This window comes from Melanerpes formicivorus, unplaced genomic scaffold, assembly GCF_026170545.1.
Source record: "Melanerpes formicivorus ecotype bairdi unplaced genomic scaffold, bMelFor1.0.p_v2 SCAF_7, whole genome shotgun sequence".
In the NCBI taxonomy this organism is placed as follows: domain Eukaryota; kingdom Metazoa; phylum Chordata; class Aves; order Piciformes; family Picidae; genus Melanerpes; species Melanerpes formicivorus.
Genome location: NW_027142359.1, coordinates 2,250,162 through 2,268,346, shown reverse-complemented (window position 1 = coordinate 2,268,346; position 18,185 = coordinate 2,250,162). Strand labels below are relative to the sequence as shown.

The 18,185-nt window shown below is 51.9% G+C and overlaps 1 protein-coding gene across 3 annotated transcripts in view; it reads left to right on the top strand.

The window, feature by feature from the left end:
* The window catches only part of SSBP3 (single stranded DNA binding protein 3), a 72,385-nt gene that overhangs the window by 40,471 nt on the left and 13,729 nt on the right, over positions 1-18,185 (top strand). For all 3 annotated transcript variants that reach the window (XM_068140661.1, XM_068140658.1, XM_068140660.1), the window contains exon 5: positions 9,708-9,797. In XM_068140661.1, the coding sequence (XP_067996762.1) occupies positions 9,708-9,797 (90 nt within the window). The remainder of the gene's footprint in view (positions 1-9,707; positions 9,798-18,185) is intronic.

The following is an 18,185-nucleotide window of genomic DNA, read 5'->3' as shown; positions in this document are numbered from 1 at the left end:
TTCCCATCCACAGTGTATGCTGGTGCTTTGTGTGCTGGAGGCTTCCTGTGCAGGACAGCTTGCAGGTGATGTGGATAAAACAAGCACAGAAAGCTGGTGTTGGCACAGAGGTATAGCTCAGCTGAACTCATGTGGACAGCTTGGTGTCCCATGGGAGCCTGGTGATGGCATTTGGGGCTGGGGCTGTTTAGTTTGAAAAAGAGGAAGCTGAGGGGAGACCTCATGGCTCTCTACAACTACCCTGAAAGGAGGTTGTGGAGAGGTTGGTGCTCACCTCTTCTCACAGGTACTTAGTGATAGAACAAGAGGGAACAGCCTCAAGCTGCGACTGGGTAGGTGTAAACTGGACATTAGGAAATATTTTTCATGGCAAGAGTGGTCAAGGAATTGGAATGTGCTGCCTAGGGAGGTGGTGGAGTCACCAAGCCTAGATGTGTTTAAAAGTCATTCAGATGTGGTGTTTGGGGATATGGTTTAGGGGAGAGCCTCGTGGGATTCTGGGTTGGACTTGGTGATCCTGAGAGTCCTTTCCAACCTCACTGTTTCTGTGATTCTGTGATGCGGTGATACTGCTGCAAGCCCTCTTAATCTGGTGTGGTTTATATCTTCCTCTTGCCAATTCATGAAACTTCAGCCCAATCTCCTTTTACCTTCTCTAAAATAAACCTAATCAGGTTTGTTTTTTGTTTCCTGGAACATCCAGCTAAGTGGCTTGCACCAAGGGGAAGCAGGATGATCTCTATAGTGTACCACAGCACACCCCAAAACCGCCCTGAGCCTACCCGAGAGGCTCTATGAGCTCCTTGGTTTGGAAGCGGGTGCCAGAGTGGCTGCCCACCACTGGCACAAGGGCAGCAATTGGCACCCACATCCCACAGAATCACAGAATGGGCTGGGTTGAAAGGGACATCCAAAGGTCATCCAGTCCAAACCCCTCTGCAGTCAGCAGGGACATCCCCAACTAGATCAGGTTGCCCAGAGCCCTGTCGAGTTTCACCTTGGATGGGCCCCCAACCACCTTCCCAAGCAACCTGTTCAAGTGTTCCGCTACCCTCATGATGCAGAACTTGTTCATAACATCCAGCCTACATCTGCTCTTCTCTAGTTTGAAGCCCTTGCCTTCTCCTGTCACTGCAGGCCTTTGCAAACAGTCTTTCTGCAGCCATCTTGTAGCCCCCTTCAGTTTCTGGAGGGTTGCTATTAGGTCTCTCTGGAGCTTCGTCTTCTCCAGGCTGAACAGCCCCAGCTCCCTCAGTCAGTCCTCATAGCAGAGGTGCTCAGGCTGGTGTTCTATTGGTTTATTTATTTCCATAGCCATTGATGCAGCACAGATGCTGGCTGCAGCCTGCGGAGGGGCCTGATGCTGGAGAGCATCTGAGGGCTCAGTGCGGAGGCAGCGGCCGACGTTGTCGACCCCCTCCCGGCATTAATCGGGTTACTGTGAGGTGTGGGAGGGTTCTATTATTAAATTTAAAACCTGTCTCTATAAGATGAAGGCAGCTTTAACGAGATGAAAAGGCTTAACTGGAGTCCAATTAAATTCTGTATTACCTGTTTACGCAGCCCGCCGAAGTCCTGACCTGCACACTGCTTTCTTCCTTAGGCCCCAAAGCCTAAGCTCTAGGCAAAAAAAATGAAATCAAAGGAGACAGACAAACAGACAGACACCAGATCACCAACATATCCCCAGCATCCCCACATGCTGGTACTGGAGGCAGCTACACTCCAGTGTCTTACTCTACTGCTGCTGTGGTTGTGAGATGCAGCCCAAAGTACAGAATGTTAGGGTTGGAAGGGACCTCAAGGATCATCCAGTTCCAACCCTCTTGACATGGGCAGGGACACCTCACACTACAGCAGGTTGCCCAGAGCCACATCCAGCCTGGCCTTAAAAACATTCAGGGGTGAGACTTCCACCACTTCCCTGGGCAACCTGTTCCAGTGTCTCACCACCCTCATGGGGAAGAGCTTCTTCCTAACAACCAATCTGAATCTACCCATTTCTAATTTTGCTCCATTCCCCCTAGTCCTGTCAACTACCTGACACCCTCAAAAGTCCCTCTCCAGCTTTCTTGTAGCCCCCTTCAGATACTGGCAGGCCACAATAAGGTTTCCTCAAAGCCATGTCTTCTCCAAACTGGACAGCCTCAACTCTCTCAGTCTGCCCTTATTGCAGAGGAGCTCCAGCCATCTGCTCATCCTCCTGGCTCTTCTCTGGACACATTTCAGCACTTCCAGATCCTTCTTGTAATAGGGCTTCCAGAACTGGGCACAGTACTCCAGGCGGAGAGGAGAGCAAGGGCAAAACCCCTTTGAGGCAAAAAAGCAAAGGTCCAACCATCCTTAGCCTGGGTTTAGGTCTTCCTTAGCCTGGGTTTAGGTCTGTGCCATGAAGGTACTTTTACTCTTCCACCTTGTTGCTGCATAGGTGGTGTCTGGGACTGGCAGGGCAGCTGATACTGTTCCCTGTGAAGGCAGCATCCTCTCTGCTGCCTGCCAGCGCCTTGCTCCACTGTTTGGAGATTATTTTTGTCTAAAAAGTAAGTGTTTGGTAAAAGTTGGCTGTAGGATGCGGTGGGGTGAGTTGCATTGACCGGAGCTGCTCTTGTGAAGCAGCTCATGTGTAACAGCAGAGTAAATGTCACCAGTGGGGATCTGGTTTTCATAGTCAATAGAAACCATCACTTGTGTTGGTGAAGCGTAGCAGGTTTGGGTGGGTGGCAAGCTGGGCCTTGGCTGCTGCCCTGCCAGCCACCCCACAGGCTATTGTCTCGTGGTGCTGGGAGTCTTTGCAGGAAGGGGTGCATGAGGGTGCAGCACCTCAGCTCACCTTTGATGCTCTTGGAGATGGCTCAGGCTAGCCCAGTGATACGGATGAAGGAGGAGGAATCCCATTGCAGCATCCCAAAGGCTGCCATACAGAAAGCTCCATAGCTTCCCAACCCTTCCCTTGTTGGGTGATGCTGTTTATTACCAGGAGTACCTTGGGGCTGGGGACAGCAGTGTGCTGTCAGTGGTGGCAGTTTCAGCTTGGCACTGGCTTTTCTGCTTTTTAAATTCATCTCCTGAAACCCTGTCGGCTGGCGCCTCCCAGCTCCTCTGGGGTTGCATCTGCCCTCTGTCTAAGCCACAGGGCGGGGGGCAGGAAACGACTCGCCGCACCCTGCTCTCAGCAAACCATCCTGCCTAGCAGAGACCTCACCTCAGCACTGAAGAAAGCAAATAAATAAAAGCACTGCTCTGCAGCCCCTCCTGGGGCTGTAGGACCAGCAGAGGAGGTGAGTTGTGTTCCCTGCTCAGCTGGCCTGGGAAGACAGATTGGGGTGGCACTGGTGGGGATGCTCCAGGGAGCTGCTGGGTGCAGCTATACTGGTGCCTCTTCCCTGTTGCTGCTCTTAAAGACCATTACCACAGTGGAATAACCTGGTTTCTTCCTAAGGATTAGCTTAAGAAAGCAGGATGGTTTGAGTAGCTCTTTTACATGCTATGTAGATTTTAGCTGAAAAACCCAACTGGTTTGAATCATAGAATCAAGCAGGTTGGAAAAGACCTCAGAGATCATCGAGTCCAACCTATTACCTAACACCTCCTGACAACTAAACCATGGCTCTAAGTGCCACATCCAGTCCTTTATTGAACACCTCCAGGGATGGTGACTCCACCCTGGGCAGCACATTCCACTGGCCAATTACTCTTTTTGTGAAGAACTTTCTCCTCACCTTGAGCCTAAACTTCCCCTGACACAGCTTGAGACTGTGTCCTCTTGCTCTGTTGCTGATTGCCTGGAGAAGAGGCCAACCCCCATCTGGCTACAACCTCCTTTCAGGTAGTTGTAGACAGCAATAAGGTCTCCCCTGAACTTTCTCTTCTCCAGGCTAAACAACCCCAGCTCCCTCAGTCTCTCCTCACAGGGCTTGTGCTCGAGACCACTCCTCAGCCTCATTGCCCTTCTGTGGACACGTTCAAGTGTCTCAATGTCCTTAAATTGAGGGGCCCAGAACTGGACACTCTCCAGTTTGGCAGCACAACCAGCCAGCACATCTTTTCTTTATTTTCTCCCTTGTTTTTGCCCCGTATCTGATGCTGGTGGCACTGCCTGAGCAGGCTCCTACTGCTAATTCAAGTGCCCAGCTCCTGGCTGTGCTGTTTTGTCCGATTTCCACTGCCTCCTGACCTCCATCCTTCTTTATTTGCAAAGCTATACTCGCAGGCAGCGGTAATAAATCAATTAATGACTCTGATGAATCGTTTAATGGCTGACAAAATAACACTACAGTCAACAGCTTGGATCTCTACAGCAGTACCAGAAGATGCTGGTTGACTCAGGGTAGGGAGACGAAACAGAGCCTGTTAGCTCAATTAGTGCAATTAGTGTGCGATTTAAAGGCTTAGACGGCATCTGCCGGCGTAACGAGCTGGTGCCTTAACGGAGAGCTTGGCTCTGGAAGCCAAACGTGCCCATCCAGATTGCCACCACTCCGCTGGCTCCCACCAAAAAAGGGGGGGAAATCCAACATAAGTGTGGGGGGCAAATCATATGTGTATATATGTATATACACATCTTGGTGTGTACGTAGCTATACATATGTGCCCAGGAGCTGCATTCGATGTAGAATCATAGAACGGTCTGGGCTGGAAGGGACCTCCGAAGGTCGTCCAGTCCAGCCCCCTCTGCAATCAGCAGGGGCATCCTCAACTGGATCAGGGTGCCCAGAGCCCTGAGCTTCACTTTATGTATCTCCAGGGCTGAGGCCCCATCCAGCTCCTTGGGCAACCTGTTCCAGTGTTCCACCACCCTCATAGTAAAGAACTTGTTCCTAACGTTCAATCTAAATCTCCTCTTCCCTAGTTTGAAGCCACTGCCCCTCATCTTATCTCCACAGGCCTTTGGGAACACTCTCTCCATCCTTCTTGTAGCTCCCTTCAGGTACTGGAAGGCTGATACTGGGTCTCCCTGGAATCTCCTCCAGGCTGAACAACCCCAGCTGCCTCAGCCTGTCCCCTTAGCAGAGATGCTCTAAGCACTTGATCCTTTTCGTGGCCCTTCTCTGGACCTGCTCCATCAGGTCCATGTCCTTTCTATATTGAGAGCTCCAGAGCTGGATGCAGCACTCCAGGTGAGGTCTCATCAGAGCAAATTTCCCATCTGATCAAAGGTGAATTGAGCCAGTGTGCTGGCTGTGCCAGAGCTGCTCTTGCTCACTGGCAGCAGTGGTCTTCGGTATGGTTTAGTAGAAGGAAATCTGGGCTGTCACATTCTAATGGGGACTTTTAACGTGGCTGGATGTGCTTTCAGTTCAGTGCCAGCTTGGACACTGTGGCAACATGGGTGTCATCCTCCTCTGACATGATGGTGCTGCCCATCTTCATAGGGCTTCTAGGCATCTGCTGTACCTGCCCTGAGGGGGTTTGTGAGGTTTTTAATACTCATCTGGGGAAAGGGGCCTAGCAGGCAAACTGTAGCTGAAATCTTCTGTGTCCTTAAAGGAGAGTTTCTAAACCAAAATCACAGAATGTTGTGTGCTGGAAGGGACCTCCAGACACAGTCGAGTCCAACCCCCCCTGCCAGAGCAGGATCACCTAGGGCAGGCCACACGGGAACACATCCAGGATGGTTTTGAAAGCCTCCAAGGAAGAGGACTCCACAGCCTCTCTGAGCAGCCTGCTCCAGGGCTCTATCACGCTCACCATGCCCAAGTGTCTCCTCATGTTGAGGTGGAACCTCCTGGGCTCCAGCTTGTACCTGTTGCTCCTTGTGCTGTCCCTGCTCACCACCAAAAAGAGCCTGGCACCTTCATCTTGACACCCACCCCTCAGATATTTATGGACATTGATAAGGTCTTCTCTTAGCCTTCTCTTCATACTAAACAACCACAGGATTCTCAGTCTTTGTTTGTAGGAGAGATGTGCAAGTCCCATGGTGAAAATAAACCAGGTGAAGAGAGCTGGGAGGGCTGGAAATGGATGCTGGGAAGCCCTTTGGGCTTGGATGCTGACCCTTGGGGTTTGGCAAGTTTGTTTCCCACTGTTCCCTCCCCCCCTTTTTCTTTCTTTTCTGGCACATCCCAAGAGTTTTGTAGAGCAGCTCCATTTGCGGCAGCTCTCCCGTGGCTTCTGCAGGGCTAAAGGTGCCTCCGCGTTTACCTTTGCGGCGGTAACGGGGAGGGGAATAATAAATAAAATAAAGTAAAGCAAAAAAGAAACAAAATGTCACTTCACAGCCTTGTAAATCATTCATCAAGGGCTGACCAATTTGGCTCCCATCCTACAATATGCTCAGGGCACTTGCGGGTTTTTAATTACCAAGTTCTGCCAAGTGCCACATGTGCGAGGAACTTCAAATCCCCGCTTGTGCCGCACGGGCAGAGGTGAGGTCTGGGGATGTTTAACGCAGGGAAATACTCTGTGGTTTTGTGGGAAAATGGGCCTTTGCTTCAAGGTTTTCTTTGGCTGCTTTGCCCCTTCTTCCTCTGTTGCAGAGGGAAGGAGGAGGGCAGCGTTCTTTGCCCCTGCATCCATACATGACTGTCCCTCCTCTATCTCCTGATGCCTGTCCCGCCTCGATCCCCAAACACCTGTCCCCTCTCGATCCCCATGTGCCTGTCCCCCCTTGATCCCCAGATGCCTGTCCCTCCTCAATCCCCAAATGTAGGTCCCTCCTCTGTCCCCAAGCGCCCATCCCTCCTCTATCTCCAAGTGCCTGTCCCTTCTTGATCCCCAAATGCCTTTCACTCCTCCATCACCAAATGTAGATCCCCCCTCGATCCCCATACGCCTGTCCCTCCTTGATCCCCAAATGCGGGTCTCTCCGCATTCCCCACCCCTTCAGGATCCATTTTGCTTTGGGAGATTCCCCCAGCAAAGGATTATGGTGTGCTGGAAATCTCTTGAAACCATAAAATATCACCTTGGCAGCTTTATTGCAGCGCTTGGCCGCCTTGGGAGAGAAGCGTTTTGCGTGATAGAGGGTTTAATAAAGGAAATTCCAAATGGGCTTGCTGCAGTTTGGGGCTTGGTCTTATATATTTTTGCATTAAGAACCGTCATCTGCTTTGCAGAGAAACTGCAATATGTTCATGGCCTTGGATTAAGATTTGGTTTTACTTTTATAGCTGACCCACTTGGGGGGATGGAGGGAAGGGAGGGAGGGGGAGAACTGGGTTCACTCCCTCTCCCGTCTATTTTTGCTGCTCTCTGATGTATAAAAAGAGCCTGGAATGGGCAGGCTTATTTTTCCTGCCAGGACTTCTTCTTTTTTTTTTTTTTTATTAACTGTAAAAACACTCAGATCTGGGGTTTGCTGTTGATGTGGGGAAGGCTGCTTGGGATGCCTTGTTCAGGAGGGAAGTGAGGCTATGGATTGTGCTGGTGGGTGTGGGACTCCGTAGCTGCAGGAGGACCCCGGTTGTTTCACAAAGGGAATCGCTTTGGGGACAAAGCTTGTTCCTGTCATCTCTGGCATGTGTGTTTCAGAGATGCTGGGGTGGGAAAAGGAGCCACTCATCCAGCACAGACCTGGTCTTTATCCTGTATACCACCTCCTATAGAGAGTATGATGGAAGGGCTATGAAGGATGGTCCTCAGGAAGGCACGAAGCAGTGTTTAGCCTGATACTCTCCTCCCTTTTCAAGGCTTTATGGTCCAGAATAGTGAGATTCCCAGCCAGACATTGGGGTCTCACTTTGCCAAGTCTTCATCCTTAATTTTCCAGGCTACCCAAGTCCTGCTTCCCTTCTTTGCTCACATCTTCTTGTCACCACTCTGGATGCAGCTGGCGGTCAGGGCTGGCTTGGCTGCTGTCAGGATGTGTGATTTGGTGGCTCAGGGTGCTCCAGGCTTTGGGGTGAAACCAAGCCAGAGCAGGCTCCCATGTACCCCATCTGCCTGTGGGTTTCCTTGGTGGAAAATGTTTCCACTGGTTTTTGTTTTTTTAATTTGTGTGTGTGTGTTGGACAATTTTCCTCAGCCCTGCCATGTGGTTGTAGGTGGGTAAAACCCAACATGAAAATCTGTGGAGAGAGTAGATCTGTGATCCAAACTCAGTTAGTGTCATTGAGGCTGCCGTGTATCTGCCCTGGGAATGGGAGTTTGTTTGGCAGTGGCTAAATCAGGAATGCACTGGAGTGGCACAGGTACTTCCCCCAATCCAGCAGGGACGTGTGCCAGCAGGGCTCTTTGGGGAAAGACCTTTTTCTTATCATTTCCCTTCCAGGAAGGAGCTTCCCATAACACTGGTGCTTTCCCAAGTGGGTTGGTGCATACCACGCTTCCCTCAGCCCTGCTGGAGTTACTGCTAGCACCAAAAATACATCTTTTGTCCATCAGTGTCTAATACACAGAGATGAAGTAAATGCAAACAGAGATGCTGAGTAGAGTGTCCAGGTACCCTCCATCCATCCCTGTCCCTCCTTTTCAGGGCTGGAGCCACTTGGATGGCCTGTCCTGGGAAGGCATGAGAGGGGAAACATAGCCCTGCAGGCTGGGTGCAAGGAATTTGGCAATTCATAAGAAAACCGTGGCATGCTGGAGAGGTCAGGGAGGCTCTTTCAGAGGGCAGAACCGAACCAGCCAGCAAGCAAGGAGAGGTGGGGGCTAAGAGAAGCATTTAAAAAGCCTTAAAACAGCTCTGCCTGGAGCGCTGCACTGGATGAGGCTCCTGGGTGGATTAACAATGCTAAGTGCCTGGGTAAATGAATAAATAAGCCCCAGAATTATCCCTGGGTTCTGTGCAGCCATCTTCATCATGGCCGAGCCTCAGCAGCCGGTGCCTCTCTGGCTCCAAGCATCCTATGCTTGGGGGCCTGGGGAGTGACTCTGGAGGTGATGGCGGTGATTCAGTGTGGTGTGGCAGAAGAGGGGCAGCTTTCTTGGAAGTGTTTTCTTCTTACCTCTGACTCCAACTCACAGGACCAAATGCAAGGTCCTGCATCTGGGTCGGGGCAATCCGAAGCACCGATATGGGCTGGGCAGGGACTGCCTTGAGCGCAGACCTGAAGGAAAGGACCTGGGGGTGCTGGTGGATGGGAAGCTCAACATGAGCCACCAGTGTGCACTTGCAGCCCAGAAAGCCAGTCACATCCTGGGCTTCATCAGGAGAAGTATGACCAGCAGGTCGAGGGAGATAATTCTTCCCCTCTACTCTGCTCTGGTGAGAACCCACCTGGAGCACTACATCCAGTTTTCTGGAGCCCCTATTACAATAGGAATCTGGAGGTGCTGGAATATGTCCAGAGAAGGGCCACGAGGATGAGCAGAGGGCTGGAGCTCCCCTCGTATGGAGACAGACTGAGGGAGTTGTCATTGTTCAGTCTGGAGAAGGGAAGGCTCCGAGGAGACCTTATTGTGGTTTTCCAGTATCTGAAGGGGGCTACAAGAAAGCTGGGGAGGGACTGTTGAGGGTGTCAGGTAGCAACAGGACTAGGAGGAGTGGAGCAAAACTAGAAATGGGTAGATTCAGATTGGATGTTAGGAAGAAGTTCTTCCCCATGAGGGTGGTGAGACACTAGAACAGGTTGCCCAGGGAGGTGGTGGAAGCCTTGTCCTGGAGGTTTCCAAGGCCAGGCTGGAGGTGGCTCTGAACAACCTAATGCAGTGTGAGGTGTCCCTGCCCATGGCAGCGGGTTTGGAACTAGATGATCCTCGAGGTCCTTTCCAACCCTGACAATTTTTCAATGATTCTATGTTTGTCCTGGTTTTGTTCCCCGCAGAGCGCAGCTGCCGCCCCGAGTCCCGTGCTTGGAAACATTCCCCCGAACGACGGCATGCCCGGGGGCCCCATCCCACCCGGCTTCTTCCAGGTAGGCTGCGGCTGCCCGTGCTGCTCGCCTGCACACCGCGCACCTCCTCGCTTCCGCTCTGCTCTGCCTGGGGCGGGGGGGGTGGGGGTGGGTTTCTCCAAGGGGATGCTAGGAAAGCAGCATGCCTGCAGAGCTGACCTGTCTAGGGATAACTTGTGTTCTGCTGTCCTTCCATGTTTGCTTTCCTTTTTTTTCTTCTGTTCTTTAATTTTTTGTTGTTGGCCTTCAAGCAAATCTCTTCCTTGCTGGAAGAGGTTACTGCCTGTTTACCAGCCGTGTTTTCTTCCAGAGCTGCTCGGTTTGTGTTTGGGTTGGGATTGTGTTTGTTCTCCACTCCTAACAGACGCCCATAATTGAAAACATTCTGGGTTTTGATTCCTGAAACTTTTTTCTGCCCCCCTCTCCACTCCGGTTAACCGCTTGATTTTTTCCAAATGCAATCACTGAAAGCATTAACAAATGCTAGCTGTGGCTGCAGGCAGGAGCTGGCTCCAGCCAAGCCCCCAGATACCGTGGAGGCACCTTGTAAGCAGAAAGCCCCCAAAGTCCCCTTGCTCCTTCTTTCCGCTGCCCTGAGCTCTGACGGAGGAGGGCTTGTGATGTGTCTTTGGAGTGACGCTGATCTGGAGCAGCGACCGATCAGTGATGCCGGGAAGGATCTCGACAAGCACAAAGAAAAGGAGTTTTCCAAGCTTGAACCATGGGGGTTTGGTTGGGTGGTGGCGTTTTGTTGTTGTTGTTGTTTTGTGGGGTGGTGGTGGTGGTGTTTGTTTCTCTGGAATCTCTTTGCATGGCATGAGCCGTGCTGGTCTGCAGCGGCAGAAGCTCTGGGTCTGTTAAAATCTTCCTTCTCAAGGAAGAAACACTTGTTGGTGTAGCAAAGGGGATTGGAGCTGAAAGGGAATATTTGTTTTGGCAAAGCTGGATTTTCTGTTATCTGGGGCTGTGATTTGTCTAGGGGAGAACTCCTCGGGCAGTAGACAAGCAGCCTCGATAAGGCACTTGTGATTTATTGTGGTGATATCTGAGCCCAATACCACCATTAGTGTGTGTGGGGGGGGAAGGGCAAGGAGGGTCCTGGTTGTTTTGTTTGGTTTTTAGAGAGCCCCCGTTTCCTGAACAAAGTAAGACAAAGTAAGAATATCCTCAATCTTTGTTGGGAACCCTAAAACAGGCGGCCTGGTAGCAGCGCTCGGTGGCACGGGGTGCAGCCAGCCAACAGCAGAGCTGCTATCTCACAGGTCATAGCTGCTGCCAGCAATTCCAGTGCCAAGCTGCTGCTTCCAACAAATGTGTCTCCAAAAGCCCTGATCTCGGAGCTGAGTGTCCTTTGGGGCTCCTGCTTCATGCAGAGCTGCGAGGGCTGCAAAACTGGCATGAAGTTAGGGCAAAGTTTCAAGAGTATGGGGTGGTTTTCCCCGAGAGGGGAAGGTGAGGAAGAGGAGTCTCATTTCCCCAGACATGCTGTGCATGCTCCCATCTCAGCTCTTCCCGTTGACAGCCTCCAAGCTGTCCCCTCTGCTTTCCTTTCTGCTCTCCCCTAGCATTTCTCCACTGAGGGTCTGATTCAGGAGCAGACAACCCAGCCTAGCTCCCTGCAGCTCGTGTGGCTTGACAAGGAGCCACTGGAGAAGGGGGACTGAAAAGCAGCCCTGCTTTCTTAGGGCTGTTTTTTTTTTTTGGGGGGGGGGGGTCCTGAAAACCAGGTAGACACAATGGCACCACTGCAGGTGTCCTGTGTGGGGATGCTGCCCATCCCCAGAGCTGCCAGAGGGAAGAGAGGCCGAGTGCTGATGCATATGGCTCGCATGTGACATCTCAGCAGCCTGCCTTTCCTGAAAGCCCTCCAACATCTGGTTTCTCCTCCCAGCCCTGGGGATGGGAGGGAAGGAGGGGAGAAGAAAAATCCCACCTTTTAACACAGTCTGAACATCGCCCCCATGAAAGCCTGCCTGATTTATTGCAGGTGCTGAAGCTCCTTCCAGCTTCAGGAGGTGCTGGAGAAGACCAGCCTTGCAAAGGTGGGCTGGAGGCTCAGTGATGAGCCAGTTGCAGCACAGGGATAATTTCCTATCTCTGGAGGAAATTAAAGTGCTGGACTTCAAGATGCAAAGAACCCTTGGGATGCCAGCTGTGGGAGTGAGTGAGGTTCCTGGTGGTAGCACCTTGGCTGACGAACCTCATGTTAGGAGACTGGAGGATTCAGTGGGCTCAGGGGATTCAGCATCTCACTCTTCTGCACCATACTGCAGGCACCGGCGACCTGCAAGAGATATCCCTGAGGATAGCAGGCATGGGCAGACTGCTTTGGAGAGGGTTTAGGGGGTCTGATCCTGTCTTGGAGTTGTGGTGTATCACACCAGGAGCTGAGGAGGAAGTCCCTAGTGAAGCTCAGATTACAGAAACTCCATGCCCGCTCCCTGGGGTTGCATGAACTGCTACAGCCCCATGCATTTGGCTGTGCACTGCTGTTTGGCAAAGGGAAGAAATTATATGGACCGTTTCTGGGAGCTAGTGGCCCAGAAACCCGTGGGAGTGAGCTTGGAGGAGAAGTGTGTGTGTTGGGAAAGGGAGAGGAGAGGAGGAGTCCAGGCTGCAGCACCCGTCCCCAGCTGCTCTCTAGCAGGCAGAGTCCCTCCCCGGCACTGGAGCTCAGCAACAACCTTCAGGCTGGAGGCCAACGGAAATGTAAAGCCTACCAAAACGATGCAAGAGGAGAGGCCCTGGGCAACCTCGGGTTGCCAGGGCATCACCTGGTGCCAGCCAGTGCCACGGTGTTGGGCTGTGCTCTGGACAAAAGGTGGCTGGGTTGACGGCCGGCGTGAGTAGACGCGTTGATTTCAATCTCTCTTTGTCCCATGGAGATGAGCAAACAAATCCTCTGCTCATCCTCCAAAAGGTCACCGGAGGCGTTCCTGCTTTTGTTTTGAAAGCTGGATGGGTGCCGGGGTGCAGCTCCCTCAAAGGAGGGCCCCGGGGTGCCAGGGAAACGCCGGAAGGGAAATTGAAAATCGAGAGCAATTAATGCCACACCTTCCTCACACCGACTAGAGGAGGTGGTGGGGGAAGGGAAAGGCGCGGGGGGGGGGGCAGCCAGTAGCCTCCCCAGCGCAGCCACGGCTGCCCTGGGCGGCGCGAAGTGCCGGTGCCCGGCGCTGATGAAATGGAAAGTTGCCCATAAATCAATGTCGGGGCTGCCTTGGCCACGCAGCAGCAGCCATGCATCAGCGCCGCCGCGCCGGCATGCACCAAAACAAAGCGCCGCCTGCTCCGTGCTCCCACACTGCCCCCTAATGCAGGCACCTCGGCAACCGGCGGGGATGAGGGGGGGCTCCAGAGCCCGGGGGGCTCCCTGCATCCCCTTCCTTCCCCACATCTTCCTCCTGCAATCCCAGATGCAGTGCTTTTGGGTAAGGTCGCCCATGTTGAATGAGAATGGTGAAGCTGGGGGTAATAGCGTGGGGTCCATGTTGTCCTGCTCTCTCCTTGGATGCCACCATTTTCCCCCCTGCTCATCCTGAAGTCTCAAGGGGGGGTCTGCCACCGTTCTGTGGCTGCTGCCGTCTGTGGTCAGCCGGCTCTGGCAAGGCAGCGCCGGAGCTGCAAAACCAGGCTGCCCTTCCTGAAATCCTGGGGCAGAACTCGGCATCAGCCTCGCGGCAGGCAGAGTTTGAAGTGCAAGGTGGCTGCCGAGCTGCAGAGAAGGAAAAGCAAGTGTCAGAGAAAGTTCTTTTTTTCTGGAAGTTTAGTAGGATGCCCGAGGCTTTTGTACCGAGCGTCTGGAGCATATGGTGGGATTTGCAGGCAACTTTCTCTCGGGTGCTCCAGCCAGATGGAGGTGACTGTTCTTGGCTCCGGCTGACACGGGTTTGTTTCCTGAAGACTTGTGTTAAACATATTCCTTAAAACCAGGCTTCTGCAGTTGAGAGCCCCAGCTGCAGGCGAGGCAGAGCTCCTGCCCACGGCTGCCTTCCGCCGTCTGTGGGGGAACTTGGCCTCCCTTGCCTTGCCTTGCTGTTCCTCGCTTCGCTTTGCCTTGGCCTGCCTTGCCTCGCTTCGCCTTGCCTCGCTTTGCCTTGGCCTGCCTTGCCTTGCTTTGCCTTGCCCTCGCTCGGGGTGACACGGTTGGGTCTTCAACCAGTACCACGTGCTGGAGTGCGACTGTGGTCCTCCTCTCTGATGGCACCTGGAGCATCTCTCCTAAAGGCTTCTCCAGGGAGATCTCTTTTTTTATTTCATTTTTTTGGTTGACAACGTGCAAAACTTCCCTCTCCTTCAGTAGCAATAAACCCAGGCACATCTTTAATTAATCTGCACCTCATTTCTGTTAGTGTTTTCTAATATTGGAACCAGGAGGCAGGGGCAGGTACATTAAAACATGAGACGCCTTCCTATGGCTGACTCCAAACTGTCAGTATCCCATGGTGGCGATGCTTTTGCCTCCTCCCAACCCTCCTGCATTTTTCTGCCACCCCCAGAGGTGCTTGGAAATGTTTTTAAATAGGATTAAAAAACCTCCCCCATTAGCTGCAAGGACATAGCCCATAAAACATGATCCATTTGTGGTGAATTATGCTGCAAACATAAATTGCCACACGCGGGGCTGCGATCGCTGCTGCCATTTTCCATCTTTAATATTTTACAAGAAGTTTGAGGAGTCAAGCTCATGAAAGACAGAGTGGAAAGAACCTGATCGCCTGGAAACTCCCTGCAGAAAGCAGCTGCAGCAGCAAACTTGGGTTGTCTGCCAGGCCAGGTTGGGCTTTCAGGGTCCCCATAGCGTGGAGGGGAGAAAGAAAGGAAACAAAGAGGAGGTTGGGGCACGAAAGCTGTCGGAAATGGTTACCTCCTGCATTGTTCTAGCTGTTTGGGTTTTTTTTTTAGGCAGCTACAGGAAGGTGAGGAATAAGCCCCAGTGCCACTCATCCAGTTTGGGAGAGAAAAAGGAGAAAATGAGCTGAGCATAAGACAGACATGGACTTGTTGGAGCAGGGCTACACAAACGATCAGAGAGCTGGAACCCCTCTGCTGTGAGGACAGGCTGAGAGAGTTGGGGTTGTTTAGCCTGGAGAAGAGAAGGCTCCAGGGAGACTTTCTTGTGGCCTTTCGGTACTTAAAGGGGCATGTAAGCAGGATGGGGACAGACATGAGCAGGGCCTGTTGTGATGGTACAAGAGGTGATTGTTTCAAGCTAAAGGAGGGGAGATTTAGACTAGAGAGGAAGAATAAATACTTCACAGTGATGGTTGTTAAACACTGGTCCAGGTTGCGCACAGAGGTGGTTGATGCCCCATCCCTGGAAGCGTTCCAGGTGAGGTTGGATGGGGCTCTGAGCAGCCTGATCTAGTTAAAGATGTCCCTGCTCACCGCAGTGGAGTTGGACTAGATGACCTGTAAAGATCCCTTCCAATACAGAACATCTTGTGATTGTAGAAAAGCTGGAGAGTTGATGGGGTTGCTCTGGTTGGGGAGAAGGCTGGTCTTGAGGTGAAAGTGAATTGACCACAGTACAGGTCCTGTGTGCCTGGCACAGCTTGTTGGTTGGAGCTCTGCTGAGGCGATACGACTCCAGGGCACTTGGGATGTGGAGGAAGCAGGGCTCTGTGTGTGTGTGCATTCAGCCTCCTCTTGTAACAGCTCTAGTTAATAACTGCTAAAACCACGTTTTTGAAGACAAAAGGGTTGTTGTGTTGGTTGGAGCCTGCATGCCATCTCTGCAAAACACTTGTCTCAACCACCATGATCCATCAGGATCCTCTGCAGCGAGGGAAACCCGTGCAGAAAAAGCCACTGATCCGCAGGCATTTCTGGCTGAGCGCATGTCCTGGCCCTGAAACATCTGCAGGAGGTTAGGGAGTTGACAATATCCAGAGGGGCTGCGTTCCTGGGGAGCAGTCCTGCCAGGAGGGGGCTGTGGCGGTTGCAGCCTGGAGCCAGTGTTTCAGATGCTGCTGCTGGTTGTTGTTTGGAAAAAGCAAGAAAAGCAGGAAAACCAAGGAAAAAAAAAAGGGAAGAAAAAAACCCAAACTCCCCTTCCAGCTCCTTGCTGCCTGCCGAGACGTTTGCATAAGCTGGGCGTCTGCAGTCAGCCTCTCCACAAGTCTCTGCTGGAAGTAGTTCCACATGGGATGATGCCGCAGCAAGGATGCAGCAATGCCAAGCCTGGAGCATCCCAGGGAGCAGCCTTGGGGTAACGGGGCAGGACCACACTCCAGAGGCTGTGTTCAGCAGTGCCCACAGATGATGCTCTCCGGATTCAATGGCCATGAAGGACTCCTCTGGTGCAAACACCACTGTGTCCTCCAGGTGCTGTTTCTTCAGTGACAAAACTCTGCTTCCTCTGAAGCTCTAAATGCAGGCTCAAAGCATCACCTCAGGGCCCAGCTGGGGAGCATACAGGTGGCTGTATGTCCCCTACATGTTCGATACCCATTAAGCCCACACCCTGGAGTATACAAGAGGGAGGATTGGTTGGACTTGATCTTGGAGGTCTCTTCCAACCTGGTTGATTCTGTGATTCTGTGACATCAGGTGTTTAATAGCTTCAGGATGGGGTCTACCTGCCTGTCCGGTTAGCACCGGGGTAGCCTTCTTGCATCATGGCAAGGCAGGCAGTGGGGAGGGCCTGTAGACTCTTGCATTGATAAGACTTGAGAGTTGGCTTCTGGAGTCCTGGTTTTTCTGTTCCGTGTCGTTTCACCACTCATTCTCCTCTGCCAGTCTTCCCTACCTCAAATCCTGCAGCTGTGCTATGTAGCAAGCGCGTCAGTGGTGACCAGACCTTGTTACGGGGTGCTGGGAAACTGCTGGGAAGAGGTGGCTGCCACCCCAGTGCAGTTTGCAAATGTACAGTTAGCCATTGCAGAAGGAAAAGTAAGCCAAGGTTCACGTGTGGAGAGGACTAGAGCTAAAGGAGGCTGATGCTACAGTTGGACCACAGAGGTGGTTGTTCTCCACTCTGGTGGGATGTGAATGGAGAAGGCAGTTGTGTTGGCACTAGGAGGGTGGTCACAAGATGCTGTGAGCTTTTCCATATGAGGTTCACTGGACTGTAGGGGCAAGGGAGTAGTTGCTTTCAGCTCCTGGAGAATAGATAGTGGTGTCTCAGAAGGAAAAGTAAGCCAAGGTTCATGCATGGGGAGAACTAGAGCTAAAGGAGGCTGATTCTAACCACAGAGGTTTTTCTTCTCCACTCTGGTGGTATGTGAATGGAGAAAGCAGTTGTGTTGGCACCAGGAGGGTGGTCCCAAGGTGCTGTGACCTTTTCCACGTGAGAGTCACTGGGCAGTAGGGGCAAGGGACTGCTTGCTTTCAGCTCCTGGAGAATAGATAGTGGTGTCAGTGGTGGGACTTCATTTGCTGAGTGGAGAGGCTGTGGCAGGAGGCTGTTGGTTTCCAACTGCTTGGCTCCATCTCTCTGCTGAACTGTTCAAATGAAAAAAAAAATAAAAGAGGAGGGAAAAAAGCCACCCTCTTACTTTATTTACATTGCACTCAAGTTTCTGCTGTACAAAAGATTTGCAGGTGCAAATATGTCCTGCCTTCATTAACTTCCCCTCCCTTTTTAATTTATGTGATTTCAATTTTCCTTCCCTGTACTGTTAATTAGGGGACCCTCTAATCAGTACCATTATCACAGTGGTATTCATGTTTAGGAAAGCTGCTAAACAAATGCTTGCAAAATTGCTAAATGCCTAATTAATGTCTGTTAATTAAGAAAATTGCTCATGGTAACAAACCATGCCATTGCTGGCAGCAGCTAGAAGGCGAACACTTGTTGAAATCAGTAACGAGGCAGGTAGGGAACATCTGCTCCGGTGCCGCTCCTGGAGCCTGCCGTCGCTTCCCAGCCCCTCCTGACGAAGCTCCTTCACTTCCTTTACCAATTACACCTCCTTTGGCTCCAAAAAAAAAAAACCCACAATACTGATGCTGCTTTTTGATTTTGTTTTGGTTTTGTTTTGTTTGTCTGGTTGTTTTTTTGTTTTCTCTTTCCCCTGGTGTTGACACGTGCCCCGAGATCGTTGCACTGAGCTTGTGGTTTTTCCAAGCAAATTTCCCTTCTGTGCTTTTAAAAAGGGGGAATTGGAAATGAAATAAATAAAAGAGTAGGTGTTCCAACCCGGAATGTCAGCAGCTGCTGCAGTGCAGCCTTCAACCCTGCACCAACTAATCTCTCCCTTTTTTCCCCCCCCCTAGACATCCTTTCTTTGCTTGCAAGCCATTTTACTCTGCATCCTTAGGGAATCCACCTCCAGGAAGGATGTTGCATCCGTACTGGCTTGGCGATGTGGCCCTGCTTGTGCCGGCCATACGTTGCCCGAGAGCGAGCTGGGACGTGCTCCTCTTCCTCTGGCCTCGCTCCAGCACCTCCAGTTGAACCCAAAA